At 40.0% G+C, this 12,359-nt stretch overlaps 1 protein-coding gene across 1 annotated transcript in view; it reads right to left on the bottom strand.

Moving 5' to 3' along the window:
- Window positions 1-12,359, bottom strand: part of LOC141471205 (myosin-IIIa-like) — a 54,749-nt gene that overhangs the window by 7,609 nt on the left and 34,781 nt on the right. Inside the window, exons 14-16 of the mRNA XM_074157626.1 lie at window positions 6,891-7,824; window positions 6,222-6,242; window positions 5,949-6,087 (exon numbers count right to left, since the gene is read on the bottom strand). Of these exons, the coding sequence (XP_074013727.1) occupies window positions 5,949-6,087; window positions 6,222-6,242; window positions 6,891-7,824 (1,094 nt within the window). The remainder of the gene's footprint in view (window positions 1-5,948; window positions 6,088-6,221; window positions 6,243-6,890; window positions 7,825-12,359) is intronic.

The raw sequence follows: 12,359 nt of genomic DNA, 5'->3' as shown, positions 1-12,359 counted from the left end.
CTGAGTTTCCATTTGTGACAGTGTAGAGGCATATCTTCCCTATTTTATTTTTAAGCACAACAGGAGCCTAAACTGGAAACAATGCCTTTAAAAAAAACTTAAAATTCAGTGTAGTTCAATAGAAACACCAAGTCCCTTGTCTGTAGGACATTTAAAAAAATTGTGTCAAAGGTCATGACTGCGTGGAAATCTGGAAAAAGAAAATGAAGCCAAACTGGGAGCCCTTAGGAAAAGGCTCTCATAATACCTGAAAAGTTTTTATTGTCCCCTAAGAATTCATCACTATGTATGCTGTTACATTATTTAATTCATCACTGTTAAACACATAAAGCATTATTGTATTCCAGATTACAGTTATTCCAACTGAAATTACTTGTTCACTTCTTGTGTACGTGCTCTGCAAAGAAGATTCCTCTTACATTCAGAAACCATCATTTTGACAATGATAAGGGCTTCAGTAAAAAACATCTTTTCATCTCAGCTCATGCCTTGTACATGGAGGGGCACAGAATGGAGGGGACAGAAATACCACGTTGAGCCAGACAGCCTTCTAAGCTTGGACCTCCACTGTTCCTTTTTAGAATTACATGGAGGGCTGAAAATGCAATTCTGAGTTTTGTCTCCAAATTACACAGTAAGTAAAAAATAGTTTGAGGGGTTTAGCTTTGTTTCACCAGAAAGTGAACCTGTGATTTCCTTCTGCACTTAGATTTGTGTGTTCATTGCTACTGAAACGCAGCTGATGTGGTAGTTGCTTGTATTGGATAACACTGCACAAAGTAAAATTTGCTTTCTCATTAGTTGCTGATAATCCCAGAAATCATTTACTTTGTAGAGTTACAGGTGGAAGGCAAATTAGATACCCAAGCCTGATAAATGGTGAGTTTGATGCTCTTATTTTCCAGATGGCCTACACCTTTCTGCAGTAGGCAATGAAGCAGAAAGGAAGAGTAAAATAATTCACTTATTAATAGGCCAATTATGTTGCTTCTAGAGTCCATTACAAAGAAAAGGTTTCTATTGAAGCTTAGGCTCTCCATAGTAAAAATATCCTACAGCCTATTTTTCCTTAAGACTTCAAGTATCTCTAGCCAGATCTGGCCGTGTGCTTCAGATGTAAAAGCAGAACTGATGCTTTCTATCTAACAAATATTTAGATACATACGTTACAACACTGATACAAGAACCATTCACAGCAGTAGCTGTCAAAGCACTTTGGAAATATCAGGTTGGCACTATCATCCCCATCCTACCGGCAGGGTAAATGAGATGCACAAAGCAAGACACACAGAGATTTGCTTAAAGTTATGTCCCAATTAGTCATTAACACAGCCCAGGCACTGGATGGAAGGACTGTGCTGAGACTCCCGGGATTCTGCAGCCTGCCCTTGCCCTGTGGTTTTATCTACCTCCACAGGTGCTGTCAGTGCTGCGACACATTCCTGCGCCCTAGAAGCCATGCAGGAGACATTGGAAACAAAAACATTTGATGTTACACAGTCATTCCTTTTTAAAGGTTTTACCAACAGGAAGATGAGTTGAACAAGTTGAAAGGGAGAAGGATTTTCCTCCAACTGCTTAAGCGCATGCAGTCAGTACTCACTTACTCAAAAGAAAAGAGGTTTTGCTCTCATGACATGGATGCTTTGCTTTTGAACCTTAACAGTGAAATGTCAGCCATGCTGTAACCCATGCCCAGGAAGGTATATCTCTCTGCCGCCCAAACCTGAAGCAGACTGATAGAACACAGATTCGATCAAGTGATTATGGAAAGTTTAATAAAAGTTAAGGTCATTCTCCATGAGAATGGATGAATTACAGAGTTAGCAAAGGTGTGTGAACAGTGTTGCTGCCAGGTAAGATGAAAGAGCGTTTAGCAAATCTATGGAAAATTCCTTATTCCTATCAGTATCTCAGCTAGCTTGTCTAACACTACCTCAAGGCTCCCACATAAGTTGCACACGCACTCTGACTCTGTGGTGTTCATTTACAAGGTATTACTACTTTATGTTCATTGAAAGCTCCAAATACACTGAAAAAATAAGAAAAAGGACAACGAAATTTAGGACCAGCTCATTTGATGTATATGTATCCTGAACACCACCACAAACTAAGGAAACTGCAGAGAGATGCATGTGCTTGAAAGACTCAAGTATGAGCAAGAAATGCTTGAATAAAGATGAGTCAGTATCAGCCCTTTAGGTTGAACTGTGTCTGCACACCCTGACATACAACGATAAGCCTGGAAGACAACAATCTGGAGGAATCAACATCCCTGGACGCTAATGTAAATTAATGTATGACTTACAACAGATCTTATACTGAAGACTGGAGAAATAGCATGGTTACAGCTGGGATAAGCATCTAAGTGATGAAAGGTCTCTATTTATTAGGCCACCTGGAGAAATGGATAAACCCATCTTCAGGTCATTTAAGTGAAATGTTACATGTTTGATTCAGTGCTGTTCCACATCTACGGGGACAGGAAGCATAAAGCCAGGCTCAGAATAATGCAGGAAGAAAAACAAGAGTAAAAGCAGTAATTGTATGGGTTTTGTAGAGGGTCTTGGAAGTAATCAGGAAAATGCAAATACAGTAACTGGAATTCCAGGACTTGTTAATGAGAAGTAAACACCTATTACTGCTTACAACATTTATGTGAATACCTTTTTACTGTCCTAACTGTACACAGTATGAGGATGTAATTACTCAAGTTTGGGATTTGCCCATAAAAAAAGCACTGCTCTTAAAACATTCTGGTTAGTAATTTTTAGGCATTGCTTATTCATGGGACATTTAACACAGTCAGATTTGGAAATTAGAGTTTATGAGTGGTAACGTTTAGCAATCTGGAGAAAACAGAGAGATTATTCTGGCAGAGATTTAGAACTAGGAACTGTAAGAGACCAAGAACTTTTCAACTGGATCCAGCAGGAGTTGAGAATGTTTGGTCTCTCGCACCTAAGTCCTGCTCGCCCCACTGAGGGAAGCAGTTTCATTCTCTGGCTGACACTAATACTCTCATTTTGGAGAGTCTGGTGACCTGGGATTATTGCTATTGAGGAGAGGATGTTTAAGGAAAACGGCTGCACTCCATTTCTGTGACCTCCCAAATCTTATGCTCTGCATGGATCTGACCAGCTCCCAGCACAAATCTTCTATGTCCTGGCTGCATGGTGTCCAAAGGGCCACTACAGTAGCCAAGAACGACCAAACAGCAGAAGCACTTGACTACCCTGCTTTTCTCCAGTCCCATGCCTCGGTGCTCCCTGGCTGGCCATTCACTTGCAAAGAAGAAAGACCAGCCAGCGAATACTGCTCTGTGCACCCAGTGCTACAGGGGCTTCCTTTTCCTTGCAAGGGCTGCCCACAAAACCCTACAGCAGGAGGAATCCTGGATGAAAACCCTGCCTGTCTCACTGCTTCATGGAGCTGAAGAGGTCCTCAGCTGCACCAGAGTTCCTTGTACCACGTGAATTTCATGCTAAATATAGAAAATTCTCTTCCTGATATTTTGTACTTGAACTGTCATTTAATTCTTGCAAGGATGGGTGCCATTATTCATCTTGGAGAAAAAAATAAAAAAATTGCTCCCATAATGATCAAATTCCCCTCACTTCAGGCTTTGCCCTCAAAAAAACCTGACAGTGGCTATTTGTGTATTTATTCTGACACCACCGTAACCCAAGGCTCACTAGCAGTCCAAAGGTGCAGTCCTGGGATGTAGCCATTATGCTTAGCTGAAAGCATTTAGCAAGCAAATATAACCTACTCAGAAATTCGAGCCACAGGGAATATTGTTTATTCCAGGAACCTTGTGCAGCTTGCTTTATGCATTTTTATGAATACAAATAAATTCACTTAAGAACAACTTAACCTTGGGATTTAAGATTCATTTAATCTTTTTGCTCATCTGTTCTTTAAACTGTAGGCTTTGTATTTTTATGAAAATAAACAGTTTTGGAAATCTGAACATTTGTCACAGTATGCCGTCCAGCTGCCCCCCAGTTCCTCCCCTTCTGTGGGCAGCAATGTAATGAAATATTTCATCAGAGGAGCAGGTAAATTCTCAAACTGAACAACAGCCACCTACCCACAGATGAGGGAAGACAAGTATTCCAATCTGGCATACAGCTATAAAATACAATTCACGTGTTATAGCTGTAAAAAGACATATAAAACTAGTGAAGCTGAGGAATAAGTGTAAATAAATGCAAATGACCAAAGTAATTACAAATAGGTAAATACTACATGATTTAAAGAGCAGCTAAAGCTCAACAATCCTTGCCTTCATAAGGGTAGGAAAACAAAGGTACCCCTAGAGGAAAACCTGCAGTAAAACCATATCCTTCTGTAAATGTGTGTGTATAAATTGTACTGTAACACATAATGTAAGCAAGAAGACAGGAAGGCTCCTCCCTATTTAATAGACAGTTGTTTGCTCACCACATCTACCTGCTTCACTTCAGCATAATAGTCTGCAGCACATTACCTTAAGTCTTTGTTATATGTAGTTATCTTACTACATTGCATACAGGAAGAAAGAACGATACCCAGAATGCTGATAACTCCTGTGCTGTAGGCAGCACAACCTAAATGAACTGAACACAGGCATATTTTTGGAGATAAAGGGAAGTGAAGTGGCTGACCGGTCACCACTTTAAGCAGGGCTGCATGCACAGGTGACAAGCCCTGGCATCCTTTTGCCTCCTGTAATGTGAAGGGTAGATTGCTCCATTTCGCACATGGCATGAACATACCGATATGATTTCTCTTGGTTCACTTGTGTAAGTAATGAGACCTTTAACAGGGATCTGTGTATTCCCTTTCCCTCTATCTACCTGTCTTCTCTAGCTTCTATAGGAAAACGTGTAAGAACCAAGAGTTATTTTCCACAGCATGCATTTTTAATTCCTCAGGGTAATCTTGTAAAAAAAATGGCACAATTTAATAAAGAACTCAGTACAAACCCATTAATAACAATCCCAAACATTGCTCTGTCTTTAATGAAAGATCAGGGTGCTTAGTTTTCCATTTAACATTTGTTTTCTCACATTGGTCTTGGAAACAGGCTGAACTGCATAGATTATCTACCAGCAGCCAGTGTACACTTAGAGGTTTAGCTGAAGAGGACTGAGCAGCTCAGACAGCTCCCTGAGGACCCCTCTATGGGGCACAGGTCTTCATGATCTGCTTGCTCTGAATCCCACGTCTTCCACCTTTATTCTCCCAGTACTCCCCACTGCCACCTAACCTGCTCCAAGTGTGCTTCCACTTTGGGAACCCCCACTGACCACATTAACTGGAATACAAATAACTTTGGAGTGTATTTTCAAAGGTCATGTTGTCCTAAGTGTGTGAGTTAAATGGATGCCAATTATTCATAAAGCTTTACTTGTAACTTTAAGGACATATCGACCAACGTGGGTAGGAGTTACAAGTTTTGGTAGCTCCAGTTGCACTTGTGGATAGCTAAAACTTTTCTCAGCATATACATGATAAACTTTAGTAAATTGTTTGACGTAGTACCCCAAAAATATTTTGTTTTTAAACTATGGTCCCATATCTTACCAGTAGCACACACAGTTGAGCAACATATGAGTAAAAAAGAGCCAATGTGGATTTTTTACCAAATAAATGTATTCTTAGAGATGCTATGTCTAGGTCTCACAAGGATTCATTCACCAATTTTAAACAGCACTGAAACAAAATACCAAGAATATGGTAAGTATGTAAATCCCAACCAGTGTTGGATATTTCTCTGGAAACTATGTTCCATACATATACTGATATGGGGCTTAGTACAAAAATGTACGGCCTGCGTTATATGATAAGCTAGAGCCAACTCACCTACTGGTTCCCTGGCCTTTAAAAACATGACTAGGAGTCACTCCTTGACAGTCCTGTTTACAAATGAAAATTCTGCTAACAGTAAGGTTCACCATTACCTGACTGACAAACATGAGAAGAAAGTCGGCCATTAGCTTGCTTATCTTTGGACAGCATCACGGGTCTCAGCTGATGTGATAATATCATTTCATTCAATTTTTGCTGCAATGCTAAGTAGTCTTCGGATAATTTTGATATCTGAAAAATATAACACAGCATTTTACAACGTTATGTGAATAAGTATATGTATTCCAAGGTTATCAAAGGTAAAATAGTTGTGCAGAGAATGAATTTAAAGGTATTGCTCCCTCTACTGCAGTTTAGAACCTTACCACATTTATCTCCCCAACCACCTTAAAAAAGAAAAAAAGGAGGAATAAAAAGAGAAGAAAAAGAAGAAAAAAAGAATAAGAAAAAAAGAAGAAACAATAGAATAAGAAAAAAAGAACAAAAGAAGGAAAAAAAGAAGAAGAAACAAAAAGGCGAAGAAACAAAAAAGGAGGAAAAGAAGACATGTAGGAAACTCCACACTGCAGCCCAGTCCTGCAGCTACTTCACAGTGGTTCACACGTGCGAGCAGACGGTGCCTTGCTGATGCAAACCAGCTTCTAGAGCTGTAGGCATATTTCTCTGCACATGTGTGAGTCCCTGACATTGGCAGCACAACTTTTAGCTTCATTTAGAGAGACATTTTGCGAGTTTATTGAATTAAGGACCTTGCCTGGTAAACACACATTTCAACAAACAAAGGCAAAGCTTCTGCACTTAATCTAAACCAGGTTAAAGCTAACATCATTTTTTTTGCCAGTGCTCTTTGTCTTTCACTACTTTCTGAAAAGGGTATTTTCTCTTGCAGCCCAAAATACGCATTATTATAGAACGTTCATTACAAAATCTCAGTTGCAGTTTAAAGACAGCCACGGAAGCCGGTAAAATAACTTTTCTATTCTGTCATTGCTCAGAGTATTATACTCAACATACATAGCTTATAAGGTTCTTACCTGCCGCGAAAAGGCTGCCAAATCACAAGCCTCTTTCTCCGAGTCTCCCTTCAGTGTCTTAGAGTCTTCAGCCTCCGTACCGCTGCTTTGCCTATCTTTTGTTGTTTGGGGATCATTATTTTGAATGTGTGCTGCTTCTGTTGGCTCCTTTATACTTTTCTCTTGACTTTTGCAAGGCAGTTTCCCTTCTTTTCTGAGTTGTCCCCTCCTTCTGTAACCCCGGTAACTGCTCTGAATAACCACTGCTGCCTTCTCTTTGTCTTCTGAACCTTGTTTTTCTGTATCAACTTGCTTCCTCGAGCCTCTTAGTGACTCTTTTCTTATAATTCCTTTACATCCTGTAGGCATCACTGCTTCGTGTTTCAGGTGCTTTCCTTCCACAACCCTGTCAGTCCTGTGCTGGACCACAGCAGATTCTTGATTTTGCCCATCGGCGCTGAGCGTGCCTCGGTTACCTTGCTCCTGCTGGGCACCAGGTTCAGCTGTGATTTTGACAGAAGATTTCCCGGACAGTTCTTCTGAAGAGGCCTGTTCTTCACCCTCCCCAACATGTTCAACTGCAGGGTTCTGCTTCACAGAAGCTCCCTCTCCTTCGGTGAATGTTTTCTGTTGCTCCTGGACATTCCCTGTGTGACTGTACCCAGAGCACTCGCTGTCAGTAACAGCACCAGCTTCATCTTGAGTCTCCTCATTTGCTGCTTCTTCCAGTGTATCATTTTGAGCTGGCTGCAGTTGTGCTTCAAGGAATTCCACAGCAGATAATTCTTCCTCTGCTATTTTTTTGCGCTGTTCCTCTATATTTTTACGGACTCTGTAGCCTCTGTAATGGCTCTGAACAATGACAGCTGCTTCTTCTTCTGTTTTAGGAAGGGCACTCTTCACTCCAGCTGGACTTTCCTCATTATCTTGAAGTTCTTCATCCTTTTCCTTTTTGCTAGAGGATGCTGCATTTTCAGTTTGTTTCTTTCTCAGTGATTCCCTGAATGGAACAGAGTTTTGGGCAAAAATTAGAGCTGAAGGAGATGAAGGCTAGTGACAACTTTACAACTACCTTTGGCAGTGTTTGTGTACTAAATGCCAATTTGATATATTGCAACATGGGAAAGATTTAGTTCATATAGCTGGAATTAAAGACAGCAAACAAATCTCTGTCTTTCTGATTATTATTATTTCTTAAAGTGAAAAGGGATATCCCTGTTAAACTTCTCAGAGAAAATTGCTAGGGGGACAATCTAGGCTGCATGAGGGCTGATAAAACAGTAAAAGAATTCATTTAAATGTCAACAAACACATAAGGCAGAAACTTTTTAACACCTCAAATATTTATAAATACACACAATCCTAAATGTATTCAAGAAAGAAAACTTCCTCAAGCCACACTAGGAATGCAAAAATAATTATCTTGGGCATAGGTTCCAGGTCAAATTTAAAAGACCGAGTCTGTAACCTGTCTTTGGTACCAGCAATAAAACTTCAGTTCCAGGTGAAATCTGCCAACCTGTTCCTTCCCTCTGAAAGACTCTGGACTCCTTCACAGCTGTCTTCCACCTCTCTGAACTAGTCTCCACCTGCTTAAATGCTATCACTTTTAAAAATGATGGTGAAGAGCAAAATGCTACTAGCTCCATTTCAGAGACTGGGACTATAATCACATTGCAGAGATATTTTGATTGTGATTCACCTCACCTAACTTTTAGCTGTTTGATCTGAGCAAGATTTAAAATGTGACTTAAAATGAGAACAGTTCCTTGCAGATAGACACCTATTTCTTGCTCGTCTGAGCTTTTTATGATGAGCTAGTTCCAAAAATAGACTAACCTACAGATTACATTAAAATTACAGGTAAGCACAATATTGTTGATCTTTCCCCTAAATATGCCTTTATTCCCTGGCCTTAAAAATACGAGAAAATTGGCTACTGACATTAAAAACCTCCACATAAATGTGTATTACCTCTGCATACATACCTAGAATAATCCTAATTTGCTCCACTTTTAGCTTACATCGCTGTTCTTCAGCAGTATAGTTACTGAAAAGGAACACATCTGAGTGACATAAGAGACAGAAAATAACACTACCTCCTCCTTTTGAAGATCTTCCTCTCCTTATATCCCCTGTAGTGAGACTGAATTGTTATTGCTGCTTGGTTTCTTGTCTCAGTTAGTTCTTTTCTCTTCTTCCTGAGTAAGTATCCTCTGGCAACTGATACAAATTGTGATATAAAACAACCTCAGGCAACAAGCAATGCATGTCCCATACATTTCAGAGAGTCAAATGATAACAGCATTAAACAAAAAACAATAAGGAAATATGGATTGGGGTGGTTGTTACGATTATGTTTCATCTGAAATTATTCTCTCCCACAAAACTTTTTTGAGATTTCAGAAATCTGTACCCATTCTACATGAGGATACAAACAAGCTCTTTCTTCGTATTTTATTTGACTAAAGAAAATACAGGAAGATGCAGAATGAAGCAGAAGCATAGTGCTATAGAAGTGCCTCTAGAACACAGTGCTCTCAGCTTCATGTACCTGCTTTGCCTGATTCAGGCAATTGATCTGACTCAGTCTTTCATTTCCCTGCGAAATGCCTGATTATCAGGCTATAGAGATAGCCAGGCTCTCTTCTGGCACAGACTTGGAATTAGTTGAACATCCAGTGAACGATCAGAGAGAAACTGAAAATTTTATAGCTCAGCAGTTACAGAAGACTTAGCTCATGCTCCTTTTGCAAAACCTCGTTATTCAGAATGAAAAAGGCTCAGCATGAAAGGTGTGCTAAGCTCCACAGCAACCAGGTGCACTGTGGCAAGGGTACTCGCTACTTGTGCTTTGTGGGACGCACAAGTTCAACGTTCTGGTCCGAAACAGGATGAATAAAGACTCAAATATGGGTCTTCCCTGAGACATGTAGGCACTGACTAGTCACTAGGGGCTTGATGCAGTTGCTGGCACGTAGGTATCTGGTGCCATCTGAAGTGCTCCAGGAGAGCCAAGGCATCTGCACGGAGCTGGCAGAAAGAACAAGACAGAGGTGACTTTCTGGAGAGAGAAAGTTGGGTATACCACATGAAATAAAGCTGGAGGCCAGGCAAGATAACCCAGGGCATCTCAAACGACACTAGATACCAACATGGGGGTAAATGAGCCCAGCTTTTGGTGGTTTTGAGTAAAATGTATCAAACTCTAGGCTCTGCTGACTGTAAGAGAAGTTTAGACACCTGGGTCACTTTTACATGTCTTAATCAGAAACTGAATTGCATTCAGAATGTTGCTTCAAAAATTCCTGAACTTGCAAATAGTTTCCTAATGGGAATTGGCATAGTCTCCACAGTGCTATGATTTGGACAAGTCTGCAATTCCAGGAATTCAGCACAAATCTGCTAATCCTTGGCAAAATAAAAAGAACATAGATTTCTGTTGAACTCCGATTCCAAATGCAGTACCAAGACTATATGGATAGAGGACTCCGGTGATTTAAGTACCCTGAGGAGATGGTAGATACGGGAGCTCTTACTCAACTCTGCTGAGAGCGTTTTGCATCACAGGGAAGGGTCAAGCTCACTGAAGACTGGGAAGGGAGCACAGGCAGTCTATTCTAACACATTCATATAACAGAGTGCTAGGTTTTATTTGCTTTATAAGGCATTCCCTACTCATAATTCAGACCAGCTTGGGCTCCACTAGATGCAGTGGTTCAGTGTAAGAAGCACTGTATAAAAGGGACATAAACTACATCTTGATATTGGATATATAGTAAAGGAACCCAAATACTTATTGGAAGTGGCACAATTGGGTTTTATACTGCAGTCTGACAAGGCCTTAGAAAAGTGAGAGTTGTAAAGCACTTGTAATAATTCTAGAGTTTCTTGGGCTTCCAAGCCAATCCTCATTCCATTTTCATGTAAAAGCAACTCAACAGGAGTTATTTTGAAATAACTCAAGTTACATTGTCAGTAGACATGCCAATATAAGCTAAGTCTGGTCCTTTTAGAGTTATTCTGGTTCACCATTGAAGTTTCCCAAGAACTTTATTATTAGATAGTAGCTGTCTAAGCTTTGTTTTCAAACTGGAAGAGGAGTTTTATATTAGTTTAGAAATAAATGAGGGGAAAAAAACCTGAGAGAGCTAAGTAAAAATGGACTTCCATTTTGTTCTGGCTTCTCATGCATTGAAAAAAATTGAAATGAAACTGCACACGGGACAGAGAAGGTGGACAAGAAGAAACATTGGGGAGATCAAGAAACAGAGCAAAGTGGCAAATTCATACTTTCACATTTGCTAAATACCCAAATATAATTAACAACTTTCAGATGTGTAATTATTTTTGGCACATCACTCGATTTTATTCTGGTTTTAGATTGTTTTGTACACCAATGAAGTTCTACTGACTGCGGTGAAGTGCTCTTCGGTACACACTAACATCGGCTCAGCACAATTAGCAGATGCATCTGACGGATTAAAACCAGCACTGGTGTCAGTATGTCCTCATGAAGGCATATCTGAGGTAGTTTAAATCTAGATAGCCTGGGTACTGGCAGCAATAGCTTATATTTGGGGTTGCCATCTTTGTAATTACTGAAAGTGCTGTGCAGATTTGTGCCAGCTGTTTTCAGACCTGTGCCTCTCTAGTTGTCCTGCTGCTGATTTCAGAGCTGCCTAGACTGCATCTGGCTCGGGGACATCTCTGCAGGGATGGGGCAGACAGAAATATAGGGAGTAAAAAGGGATGTCACATAGCATACATCTGGGCCCAAGGTGATTACTGCTGCAGAAGAGAAGGAATATTTTGCTAGCTTGGATTGGGAGATGGCAAAAAAGAACCCGAGACATGAGTGAAATTACAGGTTGTAGTCTTCTCAAACATAGCCTGCTCCTAATAGAACAGCATGCACACACACATTATAGGGAGACAGTATCATATGGGGCTTCTACAATACCAGCTGTAATACTTAAGACATACCAGACTAGGAGTGAAAAGGCTTGCTATAGCATTTAACCAGCCCACTTCACAGCTGTGGAAAGTGCCCCTAAGCCACTCTGAGGTACAGGTAACAGAATACATCGACCCATTTCAAGCACTCTATATAGATACATAATAGATAAATTATACCTCAGAATGCGTAAATGAGCATAGTTAGTAAGTGTAGCTAGGTAATAGCAAAGAATCTGGATCAACATATTGTGTATGGATAGCACATTAAAAGCCATGAAAGCAAACAATTCTTACTTGCTTGAAGTCTAGTAATATATTCTTCCACTTTTTTATTATGTTTTGCATTTGCGTATTCTTTACGAGCAACAAAACCCCTGTAAGCTGAAAAGAGACGTCAAAAATTAAATAATCTATTAGGTAAACAAAAGTCTGTAAGAATAAAAAAAAGTCTGGAAGGAATTACAGAATTCCATTAAAATATTCATAAGTATTTTGCAGGCTTCATCTTTCAAAAAAATGGCAAACGAGCAC

Source organism: Numenius arquata, chromosome 12 (genome assembly GCF_964106895.1).
Source record: "Numenius arquata chromosome 12, bNumArq3.hap1.1, whole genome shotgun sequence".
Taxonomy (NCBI): domain Eukaryota; kingdom Metazoa; phylum Chordata; class Aves; order Charadriiformes; family Scolopacidae; genus Numenius; species Numenius arquata.
The sequence above is the reverse complement of the archived record's forward strand: the minus strand, read 5'-3'. Positions and strand labels throughout refer to the sequence as shown.